The sequence below is a fragment of the Athene noctua genome, chromosome 5 (assembly GCF_965140245.1).
Source record: "Athene noctua chromosome 5, bAthNoc1.hap1.1, whole genome shotgun sequence".
Classification (NCBI taxonomy): domain Eukaryota; kingdom Metazoa; phylum Chordata; class Aves; order Strigiformes; family Strigidae; genus Athene; species Athene noctua.
In genome coordinates this window covers 52,818,654-52,843,080 of record NC_134041.1, presented here as the reverse complement: position 1 = coordinate 52,843,080, position 24,427 = coordinate 52,818,654, and the positions used below count along the sequence as shown (strand labels likewise).

Here is a 24,427-nt window from a genome sequence, read left to right as displayed (position 1 = left end):
AAGAAGCTAAGAGACTTAACAAAGTCACGGAGAAAATCTGCAAGAGCAGGGAACTGAACAGGGGTCTTGGACTCCCAGGCTGACCCCCTACCCCAGAGACATCCTTTCTCTCTCCTGACCTGCAAGACCAAATTTTAATCTCTTCCTGAAATTGTTTCTGGGGTTCATCTGTGGAGCTGGAATGCTTGGCAAGCACTGACTTAATTTTCACAGGATGACTGGAAGAAGGTTTTCCTGAACAGACATGGGAAAATGAGTGAAAAGAAAATGGAATCTGAACGTCTACTTCTTGCAGGTGCCCATCTTAGGACTTGAAGGTCCCTGCTTTCCAGCCCATTCAGCCCTGCAGGGCACAGCGGTATCTGCAGAGGAATTCCTCCTGCCACTGGGAACACAGATCAGACTTCAAGTCTTGAGCATGGCATCCAGAAAAAGAGGAACACAAACTCAATTGCCTCATGAGAACATTTTAGCTTAAGACTCTGGAATAGCACTGAGAAAGAACAGAGTAGTAGAGGCAGGAACAGGATCCAGTTCTCCAGGGCAACATTTAACAGGCTTCACCATAAGACTATTGTGACTTTTCTCCAATTACCTGCCTTATTCACTACACACCTTCTAATTTTAACAAACGAATGAAGTGGAAGTCCTATAGGTGAGAGTCTACTTTACTCCACACTCCTGATTCACCCCCCAAACATGCTCCATCTTTGTGCACTGAATGAGCAGGCATTCTGTGTAAAAAAATATGTATGATCCTTCAATTAGATATAGTAATGAAATACACATGTGTAACAAGGGCAAGACTAAAGTGCAGAGATATTTCTTAAATTCTGTGTGCTAGATTTTGCAGTTAGAGGACTCTTTAACTATAGGTTTGTTTTTACTGCACTGTATCAGCTCATATGTCAGAGTCTGCAGCAGTATCTGATGCGTAACATGTACGGTGCACATGATCAAAGACTTGAGTGTCATCTTCTTCCCTAGAACAATGACTGCCTAAAGCACCAGGAGCAAAAATTATCTAAAGGTAGTGTTAAACAAACCTCATTCTCCCCTCTGGGAAGAGAAAGCAGTCCAGGTGAGCAAGGTAGGAGGGGAGAAATCTGCTTTGTGCTAGACGGGCAGAGCGCTCCACATAAAAGCAGAGGAGCTTTGCAGAAGCATGTCCTGACTCCCATCACTGGAGACTTAATGATGGTAATTCCCAAAGGATGATGCATGCTGACAGCATTTGACACAAACTACCCCAGGACAATATTAATATGTATTAAAGGCTCAGGCAACTTTACTGGGATGGGCTTGATCAGTAACACATTTCAACAGTGTCTCTACCATCTTCCAGAACACAAGTAAGGGAGGGAGGGAGAACACACACACAACCTCATCTTGCTTTGGGTAGGTTTTAGAGATAAACAAGGTTGATCTGTGATGAATTGCACGCTTGGCACAGCTCAGACATTGGACCAAGTACCTTGGACACTCCACCACAAATACGAATGTTACTGTGGGGCAGTTAATGTCAGAGTCTGTCTGCATGATCAGCATCCTTAACCCTCCAACATGGGGCCACAGACCTCCTGCACAGCCTTTCTCTGTGCATCTGGAACATCTACACCTTGGAAAGGAGAGAAGGGGTGCTAAAGAGGAGGTGTGGGGGCTCTGCTGCCACAGCACTGGGGGAAGTGGGAGTGGAAGAAATAACCATGGAAGCCTTTGATCATGTGTAATGTTAATGCAAGTGTTACACATCAGAGACTTTGCCACAGTAACTAGCACATAAACAGGAGTCTAGTGTTAACAAGGAGAACTTCTTGAATATGTTTGTACATTTCGGAGTCAAAGCAATTTCCCTACTCAACAATACATGACACAGTGGAAGAAGTACAGAAATAAACCAGCCTGACATGCTTAGACCTTTAATAGAATTTAGCTTCTTAGAACTAATTAAATGTTACTTAAATGAAAAAAAAATAATCATCCAAGTACTTGGGAAAGGTGCCAATTTGACAGCTCTGAAGAATGAAATAATCTAATCATCCCCAGAGCATGGGCAGCAGCAGGATAGGCTTCCTTTACTAACATGCCTCGAACGTGACCTGGAAAGACCGTTGATAGAAATGGGGCGTACAATCTCCATGATCTAATGACTCCTTGCTTTTTCTGCTGAGACTGCTAAAACAGCTCCCGCCGAGTACCAGCTGGGGCGGTGATACGGACACCTGTCTGGTGGGAATGGTGGTGGGACCTGCCAAACTCCTGTCATCTGCTAACCCTCCACTGGAGCCCAGCAACTCTCAGCTCATTGCTCAGCCCGGGCAGCAGGGCCGGATAGACTGTGCAGCAGCTCTCCAGGCTGTCCCACCTTGGACACGCTCCACTCCAGCCCACAAGATGTAAACAGGAGGTACTGTGTTTAGTCTGCAGGTTTGGACTTTCATTGTACCAGAGCTCGGGCTCAAGGGGAGTCACTCTCTGGCTGCTGCAGAGTTGAAGCCAGGATTTTTCAGGCTCTTATTCCTCCCTGAAGATAGGGAAAAAGTCCACAGGAGGAGATGCCTGCCGTCTCTCTTCCTCTCCATAGTCCCTCATTTACTTGTCTTTGCAACAAGCCCCCCTTCATTGCAGTGATCTGCTTTCAGCTGCCAACTCTCCTTGGAGCTCATTGCTGTGCCTGGGGTCCCAAGCGAGGGAGGAGGAAAATCCTCTCTGGGCCTCGCTGTGAAAGCTCTGCGGGGCTTGCCAACTTGGACAGCCCAGGCTGCAAGGGACTAAACCAAACACAGCTCGCCTCCTTGGAAATTTTATGCACCACAACTTCTTTTACTTCTGAAGTAAAGCCACATGAACCTCCCTCCTCCGCTCCCAACGCCACAAGGGACAGCTGAGCACAGATCGAGCCTCCCATGGCATATTAAGCCAAGAGCATCAGACACTCCCACATGTATCTCACACAATCGGGTGCTCCTCCTCTTGTCCGATGCTGCTTTTAGCCTCCCTTCCTCCCCTCCTTCGTTCTCATCACAGGATGGGGCAGGAGCCAGCAGCAGAGCTGGTCATGTCAGACAAAAAGATCCAATAAGTCGACCTTGTGTAGGAGACGACCTGGGGAACTTCTCCCTACCCTGAGAAGCCAGCAGTTCTTCACCTTTCCCTCCACCTACTCCAAAAAACTTCCACAATTTTCAGCACCAAAGTAACAGGCGTAGAAGCAACCAGGTTTATAGGGGTTAATATTGGTTACATGTTTGAATGGTGACCTAATTATTGCCATTCTTCACTGTTTAGAGGTTAACTGACTACTCTACACATCAATACATTTCAAGATGTGATGTAAATGCAAACAAACACTCTTATGTTTGGAGTTAACACAGTCACAAGATCCTGTGTATCATGTGTTGGCAAGCACAGGAACCAACAGCAAATGACCCACCCTTAAACTTGACCCTTTGCTGTTAATCATTACAGGAGCGTTGCACTTTCCAGTCAGTACAATCAAAGCACGCAAGCTCTTTGAAAATCCCTGCACACAAGATGATTCTAGCCAAGATCAGCTCCTTTACAAGTCGTACAGATTTCAAGGTATGATGTCCTCCAGACATATGAACACAGGCAGTGGAATGCCTTGAAAACAAGTCACTGGAAGGTTAACTGCAACACTGCAGTGCTAAAACAAACCCCTGCCTTCAAAACAGAAGGGAAGGCAGAAACACCACAGTAACAGTGAAGGCAGAGACATATTGCATGCATATAGTCCCTCAGAGATGGGCTCTTCTGCATAAACACATTCCCCAAAGCTTTTTTATTTTTGCAATACGTTTATAACCATAAAGAAATTCAAGGTTAGAATAGTGCTATGCCATCCTATCATTAGTGCATCACTGCTCCATAGGGCTGACCTTCAACACCAAGCAGATGGGGAGTTTCCAAAGAAAATCTGTGATACAGAAAAAATCTGGGTGCAGAAAATGTGTGGGTGCTTCAAGCAAGCACAAGCTTTTGTCAAAGTTTCAATAGGAAAGAGATAAAACTGAAAGAAGCAGTGCTCTCTGTGCTGCTCTCCTGTTAGGGATGATGTAAAACTGAGATCTTGGCTATGAAGGATCACAGTCCCACAGCTTTCTAGCTCTTCCGCCCTGGCTCCATTCTTGTTTAGGTCATTCCACTCTGCCTCCCCAAATTCCTTTCTGGAAGAAATCAAGAGTAAATACAGCCTGTAAAGTGTTTGCTGCCTCCAGGAAATGGACATTACTGTATTCACAGATGATTTTTGAACTTTCCAGTCACTGCTTATCAATTTGAGCTCCATTAATATAAATAGTAACAGTTCACTCTTATTTTTTGAGTCCATAATTACTGAAAATATTATGCAAGAGCTATAAGAGATGTTGCAGCAGAAAACACAGGTTTGTTGCACTTTTAAACCACATAAGCTCCTAGCAGGATCATTTTCAGGACCCAGTAAAGGAGGAAGGGGGAGAAAAAGGAAGGAGGCTCACTTGTAACCAAGGTCCATGTGCTGCATAGGGGTGCTCTTCTGTAGCAAAGGCTCCTTCTACTCCTGTTGATACAAATGTGATTGCTGTATCCCCTGTAATACTTTTATATGTAAAGTGCCGTCCATGTAAGAGCCTTCCCCTGGGGAAGAAAATACATGTATGTGAACTGAAAGGGTGCGAGCAGCATTCAACAGAATAATGAAGATATATCACTATAGCTTCTGCCATCAGCATGGGAAACCATTTTGAAGGCAGCCACTATTAATTTTTCAGGAATGACTTGCTCCACAAAGCAGGTCACAAGCCTCCTTCTGAGGTAAGGAGTTCCTCTTTATTTCCCCCCCTTAATCTCAGGGCCTTGTTACAAAACTAGAATACATCTAAACCCCACTGCATACCGATCCCCATGATGAGGTGCTGAAGTATGTAAGGGCAGGGGACTGCCAGTCTTTCAGTGAGATGAAAACTGCATTAGAGAATCCAGACACCACATCATGTGGGAATATGAAGATGCATTTCTAAGCAGGCTCAGTGGTGGAACCAAACTTAATTACCATGACAATAACTAATAATCCATTGTCCTGACAAAAATAACCTGTATTAACTTAAGCAAATGCCTAGAAAATATACATACATGACCATCTATGGTATCACTTCCCTTTTTTTCATTCAATGCTTTGCACAGGGAAAATTATGACTGTGGTATTTAGGCTCAGAGCATGTGTGACATGCATGCATGGCTTCCAACATGCAAGGGGGAAAACTTCAGGTAAGATATATAGCATCTAATAGAGTCACAGTTGTTTGATGAATTACTGCTAGTCAGCTGAGCTGTGATAACTGATCAGGACAGACTGTTCACGCGTTTGTGATTCAAAATAAAATATGTTCATGTTAACTATCCCATTGGTTTCTCAACAGGCACAGGCGAGTGTGCACCTGCTCCTGCTAACTCTGATATTACAGACATGTAACTCATTAAGCTAAAGTAACCCAGTCATCTGCAATCATTTGTCTCTACCCCACCGTTCATCTTTATGTTAAGGACTGCATTTGCCACAGGTATTTTTAAAAATAGTTCTGACTGAAATTGTGGAAACCTAGAAAAGTCACTTAACAGTGGCATGCACAGCTTGAGCCTTCAAAGGACAACGTGTAGAGTATGCACAAACTGTTTTGTTCCTTCAATCATGTGAGAGACACAAATTGTCTAAAAACCACACTTGCATGCATAAACTGACTGCAAACAGGCTTTGCACAACCACTTGTGTCTGAGTCCATAAGCCAGAATTAACGTCAGAGTTCTCTTTGACAGAATACAGTAAAGTATCCCTTCTTTATCACAGCATTAGACTAATAAAAAAATCCCTGTACTAACCCTGTCCTATTTCAGCACTCTAAATACACTGTAGGATATAAAAAGAATGAGAAACAATCTTACCACGATGAACACACATGCAAAGAATCATCTGTTTCTAATGTGTTCTGGCAAAATATCTCAGCTCTAGCCTTTAAAGACCCATTGCATGCATGTCTGTATGGTGAAACAATGCCACAAGGCAAAAGTGGCATGTTAGCGCAAGCTGAGGAGGAGGATGGCTTCACTCACCTTAGACAGAGGGGAATGAGCGCTCCGGACTCCTGGTTAAATTTCAGGTGTACACTCTCCAGCTGTCTCGTGCGGATTAGCTCATGAGGAATGATAGCTGCTGAGCTCTCGCTTTCTAAACTGTCCTTACGGCTTCTAAGAGACAAAATGCACATATTTAGGATCCCAGTGCTGTGCTATTTCTGCTGTTTCAGAGCAATTGTGTGAATATTGAAGGACATAGGAGTAAACTGTTACAAAGACACATCTGAGTCTCCATCACCCCTACAGAGACAGAGCCTCCCTCGGACTACCAGACCCAGCATGCACCTCTTCACCTTGAGTTGATGACCTAGAATCTGAATCGGTGCACACACATCCCTTCCCAGCATACAAGAAATAAAAATTTCTGGAAGGAACTGGAGCAAAACTACGCTCTCCAAAACCCCAAACCACTATAAAATGGCTTGAAAGAATTACCAGGTGTGCCCTCCTTCCCACTTCTGCTTTTTCTTCAGGATGTTTTAGGCAGTGGCCTGCAGGAAAGAGTTGTTCAGTCCCTTGTGCCCTTGCTCAAATATCTTTGAGGTCTGAGGTATCCCTACAATTGTCTCCAAATCATCTCTTTGCACAGTTCAACCAAAAGGTTTTGAGAATGCTCTGGTTCCACCAGCATCAAGTGTAACAGCCAAAAGATGGACTCTACATGCAACGAATAGGACATCTGCAGATCGTTTTCCTTTGTAAGTGGGATTGCTTTAAAACAATTCAGCTTTGCTTTCTCATTCATTTCTGTAAGACCAGCATATTGTGAAGCTAAGACTAAAGGTTATGTTGTTACATGATTATGAGCTTTGGCAGACAGAATCCTCTAGATAATCAAACCAGTATATCTCAAAATACTTGACCATAAACACTTTATGTGAGCAAAGAGCATCAGTGTGATCCCTTACTTGATAGTCCAGAACAAAGAATGAAGGGGGGGGGGGGTGGGGGGTGGGGGGGTGTTACAATTTTTGCACATGACATGGGCTGACATGATGTGTCTGATATGTGATTTATACCTGGCGTTCTACACAAACGTAATAGAGGTAGGACTTTGTTAAGATAAGTTTCTATCCAGAATCACCAGAGGAGAGGGACAGGGCAAGCAGGAGGGAACTGAGAGATGCAACATTGCAATGTGGTTCCACCGTGTCAGACAGACCAAAAGACAAACAAGGCTATCAGGCTGTGGCTCTATTTGGGAATACTGTTACAACAAGTCTGGATCCTTCCTCCACCCAAGTGGAGCCACCTTTAATGTACATCTGGAAATGATTGTAAAGAAACAGCTTGACCCTCATAAGCTGACTTAGATCACACATCTACTTGATTTTACATTTGGGTGCTGTCCCAAAATTACTCCCATCCACCACACACATAGTAATACAGTTCAGTGTGGCTTCCAGAGCAGATCAGCCTATTGCTTCTGCCAGGTCACCTAGTCCAAGGGGAGCCTTCACCCAGGCTGCTGAGCTGAAATGAGGATAGGGGCTAAACTCTGATAATCTCACAGTGTCTTCCTGCAAATACTCTGTGTGGCCAGGTCAGAGACACCCAGCAAAAAAAATCAGGGCAGCTCAGCTCCCTGCAAGGTAAAAACTGTAAAACACATCCCATGTTCTGCCTTAGCAACACAAAAAAGCAGTAATGGACCCAGCAAGGACACAACAGGTCAGGATACCGGGGTGGGCTGATGGACTGACAGCAGAGTGTGAGTCTGGTAGGTTAACCCTGGAAGCAAAGACACAACATGCTTTGTAGTCTATAGGTGGCACTTGTTTAATCTACTTCAGCAAACATTTTACAGCTCTTTGTAGGTGGGGTCTTCAAAGAGGGGAATGGCCAGCATTTTGTAGGCTGATTACCTGAGAAGTGCAGTTACAGTTGATTAATGATCAATTGACCTTAAGCTAAGCTTTGCCTCAACTTCCTTATCAGATCTTATATACACAGTGAGCTGTGGGAAAGTCAGCCTGTGGTCTACCCCTTCCAATCATTCATTTATCAATCCCTACCAAAAGGGTCAGCCATTAGCAACGCATGATTTTCAAGCAGGCCATAAGCTTGCACTTGTTAAATGCAGTTCCAGAGTTTATGCACCCTGGAGCAGATCAGGAGTTTTACAGCAGCGTGACTGCTACAGACAAGAGACTGTGCCCTTCTCACCTGGACTGCCTAAGCGTGCCGGACATGTCCCATCACACAGCCTCCCAGGCAATTGCTGCTGTAGGTTCATGCTTCGGAAGGACAGACAGACGCAGGACACTTCCCCATACCTTTGGACTCCAAATCCCCTGAGCTGAAGGTGGGTTTTTAGGTTTCTACCATGCTAGCCAGTAAAGCTGCTAGCACAATGGGGCCACAGTTCGGAGAAGAAACAGCCTCTGGTTGTTAATGCAATAATAGGAATGACGACAATATTCTGGAGGCAAGGGGCAAAGCTTTCTAAGTCTTATTAAAAACAGCAAATGCTGTTTGTCATTACACGCTCAAGAGAAGATGTTGACTAATGTATAACTATCAAACGGAACTGTCATGACTTTAAGGCTGTCAATAATTATGACTTCACATTAATAAGTAACCAGCCCTTCTGTCAAAAAGGTGAAGGAGTGAAGCAAAATGGTAGTTATTACTTTGAATGGCATGAAATTATTAATCTTTTCCACAAAACTTTTCCAAAATAGTCACAGTCTCTGTATTTCTTGTTTCACTTTAGTGGAGCTCACACAATTTCATCTATTTAAAGCTAAGGGCAAAACTTCAATAGCAGAAATCAAATAACCTTCTATCTAAGCTATACCCTTCTAAACAGAGTTGTGTGTTGTGGACTGCATGTAACACATCAAGAGGCCACAGCACCATCACTTTCAGAGTCTGGAACATGTCACATGACACAGGGACTTGGCAAGACCCATTAAAATTCTCTCTTTGGGAATAGAAATCACTGTGCTGACCCTTTCAAAGGGTGATGGCCCAGATGAAGGGTCAGCAGGACTTCAAGGTTGTTGTTAAAAAGAAGTTCATGTCATAACACAGATTGCCATCCACAGCTTGTAGTTTTCAGCCTCAAAAGAAAATGTAGAAAAAGTTTGCTTTCTAACACTAACATCCCTGGTTTTACGACTGTCAGTTACCCGTAAGCCTTTGCTTCCTCCACCCCATCACCAAATAAATCAGCAGTGAAAGCCCGTGGAGTTTTACTTGTTATGACTAAGATCTAGCTGACTATCACGTAAAATGTTGCAAACTTTGTCTATTCCAGATTTAATACTTCATCCAACCCACACAAAAAAATTCATGTTTCTCAGTGTCCAGAAAAAACAAGTCTGCAAAAGCCAGGGCTGCTGCATTAGGAAAGGCAGTAGATTTAAATGGAAGCAGCATGCCGGAAATGCCCCACTTTAAGGACTGCACATCTCGTGTTTTGTGAAACTGGAGGGGAGTTGGAGGAGATTAAAGCACATTTCCCTCTGATTGGGAGCTTGTGGGAGGTGTAAACGTGGGCAGTTGTCAGATTAATTCTTTAGATGATTACATTCTTTTTGTTTCTTTAAAGCTGTTTGTAGTTGGGTTTGATGTCTCCTGTTCTGGGCAAGTGTATTGCTGCAGTTACCAAGGTGACTTTAGCTGACTTTCAACTATTTTTTCCAGCTTCAGTTTCTACCAGTAGTCTGCTTCTGGGTGGAGGAGAAAGGGAGGAAATTATATTTGTTGGGTTTTTTTATTATTTTTAAATATCATAAATACTGATTAACAGTCCATGATTTTAACCAAAGCTCTTTTTTTTTTTTTTTTTTTTTTTTTTAAGAGAGGGGAGGGTAGTCAAACCATTGCAAAGGTGTCCTATGTGGCCTGCAGGTTCCCCAGATCTCTGTCAACAGGGAGGAGAGGCATGAGGAGACTACACGTCCCAGCGTGCTGTGCTCCTCCTCGATGTGAGCAGCCACACGCTGGAACCTGTAGCCTCCCAGAGGCTCTCTCTGTATTAAAGATGAGGGTGACTGCAACCTGATTAATTTTATGCCAATTAGCAGCAGCCCGTGGGGATCCTGGAAGATCGCCAATGCAATCACTGGGTTGCACAAAGTTTGGATGTCCCCTCCTTATAAGTCATTCTCAAGCAACCCCACTGGCTGTTATTTTATGGGATTCAAGAATAACCAGGTTGATCGGATTAAGAAAGGTTTATTTATTCTTGCATTTGCGTTTTGCTTTATGATCAGAGCACTTGATCTTGTGGATCTGTCACGGAAGGAGGTCTCAGTTCCCTTCCAAGCTCTGTTGCTGACATGGAGCATAATTTTGCTGCATTTCCAAGTTACCCTCCCAGGTACCGAAATCACAAATGACACGCTGCTGGAAACTGGCCACGACAGGGACTCCTTGTAGGAGTGGGTGCCCACCGCATCACTAACCTGAATTAAAATCACTGTCCCCTGCTTCCTCAGTACAAAACCCAGCACCATGAGTTAGCAAATACAAACAATTAGTGCAGGCTTACCCAGCTGGGACAGAAAGGCTGAACCACTTCTCCCCCCTGCCCCTTTTTTTTTTTTATTCCTCCTTTCTTCCCTTCCCAACTGTGGCTATTTCAAACCTCCTCACTCCTTAATGAAGATATGGTCAAAGATCACTTAAGCACCAGCAATCTTCCAGTGTCTTTCCCACAGCTTCCCCTGAAGGGCAAACCAGCAGTTGTGGGAAAGAGCCCTAAGCATCTTGGCACACAGAGTTACGGCGCACGTCACAGACACACAGAGGCAAGTGCAGAAACGCAGAGGACACGGTTACACAGCTCCTGCTGTGGTCACACCAAGGCAAGACTAGCTCAAGCGCTCAGGCCTGGGTGCTCACCATCCTGGTTAAACTGGACAGTGAAGATGTTCTGTGTGCATTTCCTGGCATAGAAGGGCTTCAAGGACAATGCCAGTAGCAACAATCTTCTTGCCACTCACATATCCCTTTGGAAAGCTGTATAATAACTACTGTCTGTGCTTGCAGGGGTCAGGGTGTTCCAGACCTGCAGCTGAACTGGGATCGAGAGATTTAGGCTGTGCCACTGGCACTCCACAGACTCATGGGCAAAGTCAAACAACTCTTTTATGCTTCAGGTTCCCCGTCTGTAAAACTGAGACATTTTTCCACATAGGGGTGTTGCAAGGATTAAGTCAATGTTTGCAAAGCACTTTTGGATTCTTAGATGAGGAAAGCTATGCAGAAGTGCAAATTATTAGCATGGTGACTGTTCTGTACTTCTACTGACACTGGTTTTCCAGACATTTGCTTTTCTCGTTCGCAGGCTTGTCACCCAGCACTCAGTCTCATACTGAGAGACACTCCCTAAAGTATATCGCCTCCCCCCATTCAGCATTCCTTACTCAAGCAAGACACCACTGAATGGCATCTCGATGAGAGAGCATGCCTAAATAAGCAGGACTGGATTGGAAACTTACTGCTTAGTGGTTGCAGAATCAGAAAGTCTAGCCAGAACTAGACAGTTTCAGAGAATGCTGAAATGCTCCCCTTTATGTATAAGCTTGCCTCCAAGAACTGAAGACAGGAAACCAGCTACACAGACAACAGCTCCCCTCCGCCCAAGCAAAGCAGCAATCAAAACCCAGCGCAACTGGGAGAAGCAAAGTGCAGACTCGCCTTGAAGCAAATCCTACATCTTGATATTACCGTCAGAGCTTCCTCAAAAATGCTGCTCAGATGGAGCTTGTTAATGTGCATTAACCCAATGCTGCTCACTGAAAGGAGAAATCAGCATGCCCTATTTACCAGGTCAGAGGAACTACATGGGCAGTGGACTCCAGTCCTGCAAGTGGTGCCACTGTTACTCATGTGCTCCAAACCAGGCACATGGTTTGGGGTTATCCCAGGAGGACTCCTGGAGTGACACAACTCCTCCCTCTTTCCACAATGGAAGGGCAACAACCTGAGATGCTCAGGATGCAGTGCACCATAAGGTCACAGCCAGGACAGTCCTGCCAGCCCCACCTGCCAGAGGGTTGTTCCCTGCTCTGTTTACCAGGAACCTGCCTTCATTTCCCTGCACAGCTGGAAACTGTTCAGGGCTGGATGGAATTAGCACATGGGCACAGAGCTACCATATGTTCAGGTTTCCCTAGACTCAACCTGTCTTTCTGCCTGGAAATTGAATGCAGATGGGATTTGAGGTCTCTGTGGCACTGTCTGTGGGTCCCTGGACAAATGATCACAGTGCATGAAGGGACCAGTGCACGTACAGTTATCTGGGAAAACCCAGACAGAAATATGGGAATCAGGCATGTTCAACCACACCACTTTATCCTTCCTGAGAAGGGGGAGAGCAATAAACAGTAGAGAAATGCTGGTAAAACCTTGTGTTTTGTCAAAGTAACACAGCCTTGGGAGACCTTCCACCACTCAAGCCTCACCTTCAGACACTGGGGATGTGCATGGGCAGTACTTGAATCCTGGCACAACATAATCTAGCAATTACTGATAATTTTAGCCTCAACATGTGTAGTAATGCAGCATGCTAGCTCTAGGTTTCCACTCCATGCCTCTGCTGACTGGAGCAGTAGAACAGTATGAGTCAGCCAAGGGGCAGAAAAACATCACTTTCAGCAACACTACACGATCAAGGGGACCCTTGAGGGCTGGAAAAGGTCAAAAATTCCCCTATCCCAGCCCTGGCTCTCACTGCAACTGTGGCAAATTAACTCCTCTGTCCTCATCTGTAAAATGGAGATACTACTCACCTACTTCACAGCAGAGCACAGAACTAATTGCCAGGGACAATTAAAGACTCGGCCCCAGAACTTAGTACATCAAGAAGTAAAATAGTAAATGAAGTAAGACTCCACAAGTGTCACTGAACTTTGACATATGGAGCTTCCAGCCCACTGAGGTCATAACAGCAGCAGTGTTTATTCTGACATCTAAACATTCCCTATAGGTAACAGCTTGTTGTACCCAACAAGAGTGAATCTGTATGGTTCAGGAGACTGGAAGCCTGGCCTTTCTTGTCTGTCTAAGCAGCACCTACTAAGTTGATGGTTCCTAAGAAATAAATAATGTGCCACTGTAAAGTACATTTGTATTCATACAAGCCTCATTCTTCCAAGCGGTAATCAAGAGTATTATGTTACCTATGGTTGAAATGATTAGTGATGTTTCCAAAGATTAATTTACATGTTCTTTTGTTTAATGCATATGAACTGATTTAATGGCTGCTTATGAACTGAGCTAACAGTCATTTTGAGAAACAGATGTCCAATGCAGTTTTAAGCATTAAGAGTGCTTTTATTCATGTCCTTAGGAGAAAAAGGGCTACACAGTCTACAGTAATAACACTAATGAATCAAAGTACTACAGCTGCCCAACAGGGTTTTGACAGAAACCAGCTTTTTCTCAAAGGAACTTTTTTTTCAAAAGGACTCCGGGACAGTGAACAACGGGTAATATGCATGCTTAACATGTAAGTATGTGCTTTGCTGGAGCCAGAACACTGAATCAAACCCTATCTACAACCAAATAATGTGAGACTTTTGCATAAGTGCTGAAAACTGTATCTACACAAAGACAGGGAAATCTGTATGGAATCTGGATCCTCCACATTTTATACAAATATATATTTGAAAGTTTGAGTGTTTCTGACAGTATTTTGTCATACTGAATGCAGAACAGGTTGTCTGCTTTAAACCCTGATAGATTATTGTGTGTGGGTGGTAGGGTTAGGATAAAAGAAAGGAAAGAAAGCTACTAGCAAAGCAGTTGGTGGCTTCAAATCTATCATAAATAAACAGCACATTCCTCTTCTTCACAAAGTCATTAGAGTCCGTGTCAGGCTTTAACATTCTAACATCAGCTGGGTGCAAATTTGATGGCCTGGGGTTCTGCAGTGCTACCTATGGAAAGTAGATTTGGGGCATTTGCCATGCCCCAACGGAGTGTTTCTGTCAAGTTCCTGAGGAGCCTCTAACACACTGGCTATTCACAGGACCCTTGCAACAAACCACGGGTTTGATATTTTATGGTCTGGTGTGTACAGTGCAGGATATGATTACACACAAGCCTGCTTCCCATCAGCCAGCACCTTGTAATCATTAATGTATTTATCCTTGTGGTGCCTCAAGAAGATGACACTGTTGTTAGTCCCATTTTATAGATTCAGAACTGAAGCTCAATAGCTAAATGACTTGCCTTTGATTTACAGTGAAGGACAGACCTGAGTCCCAGCCCTACCAGGCCCAAGCAAGGATTGCACCTGGACTAGATCTATGTGCAGAGCTGTCCTTCATCTCAGGTGCTTCTAAGTCTTATGAAATTACTATATCTACACTGGGTTTTGTGCCTTTTGTGTCTCAGCCTTTTCCACTGCAAGTACCTGTGGGGAACATGGATGCAGATTTATTACTACATGCAACTGATGAGCTCCTAAGTTACATCCCTCTGCAGCAGCTGGAGACGAGTCTCCAGATCATGCTCATGTACTTAACAGCATGTTGAGCAACTTTGTTCAAACATGTAAGACATGCTGAGACAGTGTATTATTAAGAAAGGCTGAGACCTAGTAAGATCTTCCTCTTCTGCTTCATCTATACCACACTGTGCTGGAAACTATGTTGACTGATAAGTTTTGCCCACAGTAAGGGTAATCATCAGGTCTGATTTAAGTACTGGTTAGTTAAAGGTTGTGAGTAAATGCTGCTTTCCAGCACAAAACGACCCCTCTCAGTATGGTCAATGCATTGAACAAGTCTCGTTGTATCCGCTACATGAATTGCAGAAAAAAAGCCACTGCACAAGTAGAATAAGACCTTTTCCAAACTCCTCTCAAAGTAGTCAGTAAGACAGAGGAAGAAAATATTAGGACACACTGCTGTTTTAAGTTGAGGAGATCTCCTCTATTCTTCCGATACTAACTATCATCAGAGTAACCACTGGCAAGACACACAGCTGATATCTCTCTTTCCTTAACTGAATTGCTGTTATGGAGAAACAGGCTAGCAATCAGTTTCCATAGTGGTAACCATAGACCTCGGAGAAATGTATTGATCTTCTAGGAGGCAAATGCTGGGAGCCACCATTCCTACCACTCAGGCTTCAGGTAGGGTGAGTGCACAGCTGCTACAGGTAAGAGAGATTTGCAAAGAGCACTGTCACGGATATGAGGCTCTGAATTTGACCTTCCTTCCTCTCTGTCTCAGAACAGTTAAAAACCCAGGTAAATATTTGTGTGCTTCATCTTAGACCTCTCCTAACCTTTTACCACTCTGTCTTGTGTGTATCTCTGTTTATCTTACCCTGAATAACGTAAAGCTTTCTTATCTAAGCAACAACTGCCTCCCAGCATTAAGGCTTACACATCAGTTGCCTCCCTGACCTGATGCACACCCTAAATGTTTCTGATTGTCCCCAAGGACTCTGAACTCAGAGCTTTTACTGGGCATGCAGATTCATGCAGGAGTCCAGCATCTGTGAGAAATCCTGCTCAGCACTTTTGAGCCTTCCAAGTCTGGGTGTGATTCGTGCAAATCAGATGGTAAAATTTTAATTTTTCAGTGGGGTCAACAGGACCAACCAATGGTCCAGTGGGACCAACCTTCAGGAAGGGAAGTACTACTCAAAATCTGAGTCAGGTCAGAATCTGGCTCCATATAATTACTATATAGCAAAAGTAAGATTATTCCTAATGCAATAATAAAGCCACTTGAGGTGTTTTGATTTTTTTTTTTTATAAGCACCAATCTCTCATATTACTTACACAGCATCAGCAATTGACATAATACTTCCCCCAAAGGATTAGGCAACTCAGAAACATTCATACATAAGGCAAACCAGAAGTCACCCACAAAACGGAACAAGAAAGAACATCAGGGTCCTAACCAAGTATAAGGAATATTTTTCTCATGAAATGCTTGAATCAAGAAACAAACAGGAATTGAAACAGAGCAGGATGCTGTCCCTGCCTGGCACTATAGGAAAGAGCTGATTTCATGATGATCTTTACTTTTGGAACAAGAAAGCACAAATGTTTATCAGAGACTAGGAAACCAAAGGAAATACCAAGATGAAAGAGTGCAGCAAAGATGCATGCTCTTCTGTATCATTTAGATGAAAACATCAAAATTTATGGGAAGACATTTAACTAGCAACTGAAATAAGCCTAAGAGGTGAAGGGAGAAACCCAAAGAGATGGAAGTGCAGAAACTGCAGATTGCTTGAAGCCACAGATGATTTCCTATAGATTCACTGAAGTCAAAAGTTACAAATGAGGAGCGATTTACAGGCCCACAGGTCCCACCTAAATCACCTGTTAGCCTACACTGTTAGAGACTAGGGTGATATTGGCATGTAATCACTGCCAGTACCTGCCTGCTTAAGCAAGGCAAGATCAAAGTAACTTAAAAAAAAAAAAGAAAAAACCTCAACATTTTAACAAAAAGGCTTGCAATTATGAGCTTGAAAACAAAATGCTCCGGCAAAAATATCTGCAAACACTCATCTATGCCACCTAGCTCTTTGGATACCTAACACTGTTCACCACAAAACATTTCATAGGGCTCAGTCCAGTCTGATGTCAAACACTGTACACCATGAACAGCAAGCTCTACAGAACAGAGCCACTCTGCATGAACAAGGATTGTCCAAAACCCCTGTCAAAACCTGCCCTCTTCTCCCTCTATCCTTGCACTTCGTATTTGCTGCTAGCGTTCCTCTCCCCTTGCCAAGTCTCTTCCCACCCAGCGTTAACTTTGTTTTCCACACTGAGCTCTTCAGCCTCCCTCCTCCCAGCATTTGAGTGTGCAGTGAAACTTACGGTGCTCGGTCATGGGTCAACCCGTTCTGTCTTTGTGCATTTATCGGAGGTAGAACAGGTTTGCTGTTAATCTCAAGCCCTCTCCGCAGAGTCTCCCTGATTTGCTCTGTATCTGCAAAGATAATTTTTTAAAATGTGATTTAGAGTCCCCAGAAACGTTACAGACACAAAGAGATGTCAGCTTTTTTTTTTTTTCTTTTTTTTTAAAGGCCCATTTCTCTGGTGTGTTTCATCTAAACTCTTCCCCTTCAGAAACAAATGAAGATGCTAAGGCTGAATTCTTAGCAGCTCTTCCTGCACCTTAGGAGTTAATTCACTTTATAAAGCCAGCTTGAATTCTCTTGGTTTGGGCTGTGATGTTATGTCAGGCAAGGAGGGCTGGAACCTTTGGTACTGAATCCTCCTGATGAGAAAATTCTGAGTAGCTTTGTATCCCTTCATAAATGAGGTGTTTGCTGTTTCTGCAGCTCTCGGAGAACCTCCTGACACTTTCAGCCTTTGTGCTGGAAGTCACTTTCCCCATTAAGCATAACAGGAATTTGTTCCTTTACCAACCAAGTGCAAGGAAGTTCCTGAGTTTTTGCAATTGGCTTTGCAAATCTGTTGATTAATTTACAACAAGATTCACAAAAGAAAGGAATTTTATGCTGGGCAAACTTCAGCCTCAAGCTCACATTTGAAAATAAACTGCAAATGATGCAGTTCAGATGCAGCCTTTTCACTTTTCCATTCTCCTACAATGTCTAATGGCCAAATACTTTAATAGGATGCTTTCCTACCTTTCTTAGAAGTTTCCTCATCTTTTTCTGAGAAATGTGGGAATTGGGTAGAGAAAAAATATCCAAATTATTTCAAAATCTTTTGAAGGATATACAAATATCATTATGTATACCTCTCTTGGGCTTTTCATTTGCAGAGCTGATGGAAAATAACCTTTTTAGGTCCAGTGCAGTTCAAAATATTTGCACAGAGCCAGAAGGAACCCAATAAGCATTTCAATATTTTTTTTTTTTTTACCCTGGACTTAAAAACAAGTAAGATACCATTTATGTGGAAACCATTGTTAACTCCAGGAAATCTCAAGCCCTCAAATTTTATATTGCTTCACCCATTTGAAAAGTAACATGCATCATTTCAAGCATATGTAATGTCTGTGACATCTGTACCGAGATGACATCTCATTGCAAAGGGGAACTCCACCTTATTTTATTTCTTCTTTCCGGAGTTCCGTATTTGCAAGAATCACTTGAGTTCAGCTACAGCAATATGCAGTGTCAGTCCAACTTGCCACCCAAGAAGTGAGAATGTTAATAAGGAAACACAGCCTAGGAAAATGCAGTCGTTTCACCTTGCAGATGTTTACAGTCCTGGTTTCACACAGTGCTTAGTTTAACTTTGCAGATCTAGATTAGAAATAGCCTAAAACCTAAAAGAAACATTTCAACAAAACAATGCAAAGATCTCTTTTCCTCCCTCCTGCCTTCCTCAAAGAGGCCACACCAAAATACATGTCCCTCCTGATATACTGAGCCTTCCAGTAACTGTCGTGTTTGTTATGAGCCCCAAGATGCTGCACGACTCAGCCCGCTGCCCAGGCCCATCAGAAAACAAGCTGAAAGGCCATGACAGCGACTCAGCCCAGGACCTCTTACCTTTCCCAGAGAGCCGCCGCGGCTGGGTCCCAATGCAAATGCTCCTGCTGTCTTCGTCATCCTCTGGGGGCCGGCTGAGATCATCCCAGGCACATTTGGCACTCACTCCACTCAGGTTTGAGCCATCTGTCTCAATCCCTTTGTCAACTCTCTCCTGCTTGAAAAGATCCAAAACCCCCAAGACTTTTTTGGGTGTGGCTTGAACCTGAGCTGGAACCCACCCTGGCTCAACCCAGCCTTTTGCAGCTCCTGCATATACCTCCTTCACAGACAGTTTCCACTCTCTGTTCCCTGTGCTTTGATGTATCAGCTAACAGTGACTGCACATTGAGACAAATCAGGGAGCTGGTCTAAACTGGAACAAACCTTTTCCATAGCAGACTGGTCTGAACTCCTACCCCTTTCCCCACTGCTTCACTATGTTGCCCTGGCAGGCACAAAGCAGGGAAAGAGAGAAGTGGAAATCAATGGCCTGGGGTATGCAGGGTTGCTTCTTCCAGTGTTAGTTTGGGTTTGCATCAACTCAGAGTATTTATGACACTACGTACTCCTGTACAAAGCACAGCCTGATAGTCTACGTATTATAGGTCAATGGTAACAACCCCCTGAATAACTAAAGTTCTCTTCCCAAGCTTACCAAGGAGTCCCACAATGAAAACAGCTTACAGAGAGACTCATCGTTCACTAAAGTTCATAATTTGCAAACTGCCCAGACAACCACTGCTTTTTAACGTGCTGGGATGTTCAGTAGGGACAAGCGTGCAAAGAGACACAGGTCTGTTCACAATGTCAAAGATTTTACACAGCCTTCTCTATCGGCAAAATACACAACAACAAGATTCACAAAAGAAAGGAATTTTATGCTGGGTAAACTTTAGCCTCAAGCTCACATTTGAAAATAAACTGCAAATGATGCAGTTCAGATGCAGCCTTTTCACTTTTCCATTCTCCTATAATGTCTAATGTCCCTTGCAAGCTGGACCTTCCAAGCGTGTAACCACCGTTTGGGTCTTGGAAGATGTCACACACCAACCACATGCAGCTGGATGCTCTCAGACACCATGCATTCTCTCCAGTACATGTGCATCTGCTGCCAGCAAGATTGCCCTAAACTACAGCCAAAACTTCCACAGGACACCTACCTACCTGCTAGAGGAACTGGCATTAGTCTGAATTTTCACCTATATCCCACAAGGGGGTAATGTTGAGCTGAACAAACTCAGAGCCGAGCTACTCAGAGGAATGGCTGCTCTTACCACTGTCACCTCTCCTCTGGCACTGAATCAACCCGGCTCATTTTCCCCTCTTCTGAAGGGCTGTCATTTCTGGTACCACTCAGTGGCATCAGCAAGATCTCCATCTCACTGCATACATCTGGGCCACCTCAAAATAGGTGGTAAGTCCCACTGCTTCCAGGACAAGAAACTAAAGATTTGAGAAAATAGCAGAGCCACGTTACACACAATGGGAGCGGATCTCTCTGCTCGTTATTACCACCCTCCAGTTTGACCTTGCCACTGGAGTCAAGAGACCGTGGGAGCATCCAGCACTTTGTAAAATCTATTCCTTAAGAAGCAGTTTCCAGACTAAAGCCCACATACGTTCCTCCCTTTGCCCAGCTGCACATGCTGCGCCTGAGAAAGAGCATTGCCTGTTGTTGTGACCATTCAAGAGAGGATTTGAGCAGCTCAAAGATAAGCACAGGCACCCAGGGTGTGGTTGCACAGCAGTTTAATCTGATGTAATTCGTAGTGGCTGCAGTCCCACCCTCCTCCATGTGCTCCTACCCCTTCCCTTGAGCCAGCTCCTTTTTTTTTTTAGCTGGATCACCTCCCTAAACTGGCTCTTTGGCCCAAGAGCAGAGGCAGAAGCCTGTGGCTGGAGGAAGGACCAGAGCAGTCCTGACTTAGATTTAAGCATTCAAGTGACTGCCTTCCTTCTGCTGCTCTCCCTGAAAGACTACTCATTGGGATCTTCCTCTGGCGTCAGGGGAAACTGGCTTCTATGAAAACGTAATGGGAAAATCTGAGAAATAATAAATCTGCTGGGATTTTCTTTTGTTATAGCCTAAACATAAAATTGTTTCACCCAAAAATAGAAGTTGTGGAAGAAGAAATAAAAATACATCTGATCCCGCATACGCAAACAATGCTCTAAGTGAGATTTAGCACGTGGCTCCTTTGGGAGCTCTCTGTGGCACTCTGTGAGGACCCAAATCAGCTGGCACAGGGAGGTTTAACTTGTCAGCATGGTTATTTTTCATTCCAGTAATTGAGGAAGCATGGGAGAGCCACAAAACTTGCCCTTGAGTAGGGAGCAGAAGAGCCCAGAGGACCCTGAGGACTCCATTGGGAAGAGGCTCTGGTGGGATGTGCTTCTCCATCCCTGCGGCCAGGGCCCCTGCTCACAGAGTCGGGGTGTCCGGACAGTGTGCAGAGCCTCAGGGAAGGGGAAAGGGACACGTCATCTCCTTCTCAGCTGGTTTGCAAAGCACTTCTTCAGGGGAAGAAGTGCTGCTCTGTTGGCATCTCTTGGAGATCAAGGGGGGCTGATGGAAACGACCTGGCCTAAGACAGCCTAATTTGCATGCCTGTTTTATAACATTTGCAAGTATTGATGTTGAAAGGGGAAAAAAAACCCCAACAAAACCCTAACCAGCGCAGACTCTCAGCTGGAGCAATGCACAGCTTTACCCCATTTTTAGCCAGCAAAAATGTGCCTGGGCCGAGGGGCTGTTCTTCCTCTCTTGAAAGGGCAGCCTGAGCAGGAGGTTGGAGGAGCCCAGGGCAAAGGAGGTTCAGCTTTTTCCTTCCTCAAAGAAAGGATGTTTCTGTCCCATTTTCCTCTCAGCATGTGGGAGGGATGCTCTGAGGCTCTTATAAGTCATTGATCCCTTTCTAAACGAGCCAGAGCACTGCAGCGTGACCCGCAGAGCGTCAACCACAACTCAGGAAATTCAAATCAGCTTTATTCTCTTCTGAGATATCTGCTAAAACAGAAGCAAAGCGCCGAGAATCAGCACAGAGCTGGGGACCGACATGGACTGTTCGACAGTGCTGCCAGGGAAATCTGAATGGCCTACAGGGAAGCCTGGCTGAAAACAGCCAGCATTGCCACAGTGTTAATTGCTGACATCCTGGGATGACATCTTAGTTGGGATCCATTCTCAGCAACTCTGAACAGAAAGTACAGCTGCTCCTGCCAGGGCTGGGTTTAGGCCTCAACCAATTCCCACAAGAAACAATGCAGCCTCAAAACAAGCTCTGCCTGCTTCCCAGGCAGTCAACATTGCCTTCTCCCAGGAAAGTTGTCCAGTTTGCTCTGCCTGCTCCCTCCCTCCCCTCCACCTATCTTCCACTGCTGTCTTTCAGCTCTCACACACACCCTGTACCACCACTGAGAAAATGCCAAGCGAATGACACTTTATCCTTTCCCCAACTAACTAGAGCAGGAGGTATATGACATGGCTGAACCCAGCCTGGCACAGCCCAGCTCCCTGCGCTCAGCAAAGGCTCTTTGCGGGACTCAGCACCACAGCAGCAGGTTTTGCCCTCTGAATCCCCAGGGGCTGCGGCTGCAGAGCAGGAAGGAGGTACACACACACACACACCTGCACATATAGACTTCTGCAAGGGCAAGAGAGAACAGAAACAGGAATGTCTTCAATGTGAGGAAGTCCGGAAAGACCACAGACATAGCAGCTTTCAGTGGCAGGACACACTGGTGAGGCAGAGGTACTCTTTATTTGCCTTGACTTGCCTTGGCTGACTCAGATTCCAGTAAGCTGAGCTACTTTTCATTTACAGTAAATTGAAGAAAACCCTGTTATCATCAGGAATCACCAGTGTGTAGAGAACAGAAACACCCTCCAGGAGAGGAGAGGGCAAAATTTTGAAGAGTCTAAAAACTTTACAGGACTTGCAGTTGTATTAGTTCCCACATTGTGGAACATTTTTGTGTGTGTGTGTCTCAGACTGGGGTTATTTTAGATGAACAAATCCTTAAAAACAGAAAAAGTAGAATTTGGTTTTGTTCTTAAGCTTTCAAAATAAAAGATGCTGTGAGGCAACTGAGGGTAATCAGATGCAGACATGCAGACCATAAGTAAACGCAACAGCTTGTACAAAACGTGCACATATGCACGTGCCCTACCAAGCTAAGCCGTAAGTTCTCTGTTAAAGGCAAATACTCAGTGATTCACTGAAACAAGGTCAGCACCACACTGGATTTGCCTGGGACCCATGTACTCCAGTACCATAACTCTCCTGAAGGGATGCAGAACTGTCTCCCAAATGCACAGATCAGCCCATGGGATGGCAACCCCTCCACAGAGGTCCTATTCTGATCTGTAAACATTGTAAGTTAACTTGAATTCTGTAGAAGGTTTAATATATCTTCCTTCATGGATTATTAATAACTGCATGAGATACTTTCGGCTTCCCATTATTTCTTCAGATCACACTAACTTGGCCTCAAGTGACATCCTACTGGAATGAGGTACACTGTCACATTTTGCTGTGAAAAAAATATTACTTAGTTGGTTTTGAGCTTTCTGCATGTTATATCTCCTTACGCTTGTACCTAAAACAAGGGAGGAATTTCCTGTTCTACCATCTCTAAATCTTGTATTGTTCTATTTTTTTATCTTCTTCTATTTTCCTCCTTTCTAAAAGATGTAGTCCAGATCTTACCAATTTGTCTCATATATGAGATTCTGTTTTCCTGGTCTCCCTTCTCTAACTTTCTTCCTAGAGCTGCCATCTACCTGTGGCTGGACATGTGCACTCTTGAACCACCTCTGAGAAGGCAAAGGGAATCTCTAAGACTTTTCCGGGATTATTGCAAACATTGAGAAGATCACAGCATCTTTACAGAAAATAATAGACCTGTTTTATACCATTAAGCCAATTCTCCCTGGCTACTAGAAAAGACATGACATTTTATAAACTAAAGACATACTTGCAGATGTGGGTCAATCTCAAATATTGTCTCTCCTCTTCGCATATCTGTTATCAACCAGGGGCCTCCAGCTCTACAAAGAAAGAAAGAAAGGTAATGAACCAAACAAGCATTTTAGCCAGTACTCCCCAACTGAGTCCTCAGAGTGGACTTGTACTGGAAGGAAGCACAAGACAGTTTAAAACAAGCCTAGAAGCCCCTCTATGTTGTGTATACATCCCAGAGCATGCATTTGTCCTTTGCATTTCCCAAATACATAATGAAAGCCCTCCATGACCTAGCTGTTATTTGCCTAGTGTCTGGCACTGCCAAGTCTTGCAAAGCACTCAGGATTGACACAGGCTATCCCCTGCATGAATCCACTTAGATTAAGACTGAACTGGGTTTTAATCTTACAGGTAACTGAATTGGGACTGAGAAGGCCAGTGTAGCCTAGGTCTAAGAAAGATGGGCAAGGCATGGGGTCAAGATTTATACCTCTATTACATATCTAAAGATGCAGCAGGGTTCCAATGGGCTGCACTTTTTGCTGAGATCGGCAGTCATGTTCAGTACCATAAAAAGCTTATTGCTCTGATAAATATCCTCACAATAGACATTTTGCCCAGTTGGTACTTAATGGCCAAGTACTCAGATGGTTCAGGGAAATCTTTGTTTCCATTAGCAATAAAAGTCGGAAGGGTCAAGATGTTTCCCAACAAGGGTGATAGAAAACAGATTACTGTAAAGATGAACTACTCAGAGACTTTACTTTGGGTCACAGGGCAGGCAGATTGCAGAAGTCAGCCTTAGATGGTGCTTTTCATTTGAAGTAAAAACGGAAGTCTTTTGGAATTGCCATAAAATTTTTCTTTTTTTTTCATGAGATACTTTG

The 24,427-nt window shown here is 44.1% G+C and overlaps 1 protein-coding gene across 3 annotated transcripts in view; it reads right to left on the bottom strand.

Moving 5' to 3' along the window:
- Positions 1–24,427, bottom strand: part of SUFU (SUFU negative regulator of hedgehog signaling) — a 101,841-nt gene that overhangs the window by 19,019 nt on the left and 58,395 nt on the right. The window contains exons 6-11 of one of the 3 annotated variants that reach the window (XM_074907636.1): positions 23,554–23,626; positions 18,595–18,751; positions 16,943–17,054; positions 6,109–6,243; positions 4,500–4,638; positions 3,656–4,187 (exon numbers count right to left, since the gene is read on the bottom strand). In XM_074907636.1, coding sequence (XP_074763737.1) covers positions 4,158–4,187; positions 4,500–4,638; positions 6,109–6,243; positions 16,943–17,054; positions 18,595–18,751; positions 23,554–23,626 — 646 coding nt within the window. In that variant the 3' untranslated portion in view covers positions 3,656–4,157. Of the gene's footprint in view, positions 1–3,655; positions 4,188–4,499; positions 4,639–6,108; positions 6,244–16,942; positions 17,055–18,594; positions 18,752–23,553; positions 23,627–24,427 lie in introns of those variants that run through there. The other 2 variants (XM_074907634.1, XM_074907635.1) reach the window with 2 other exon arrangements.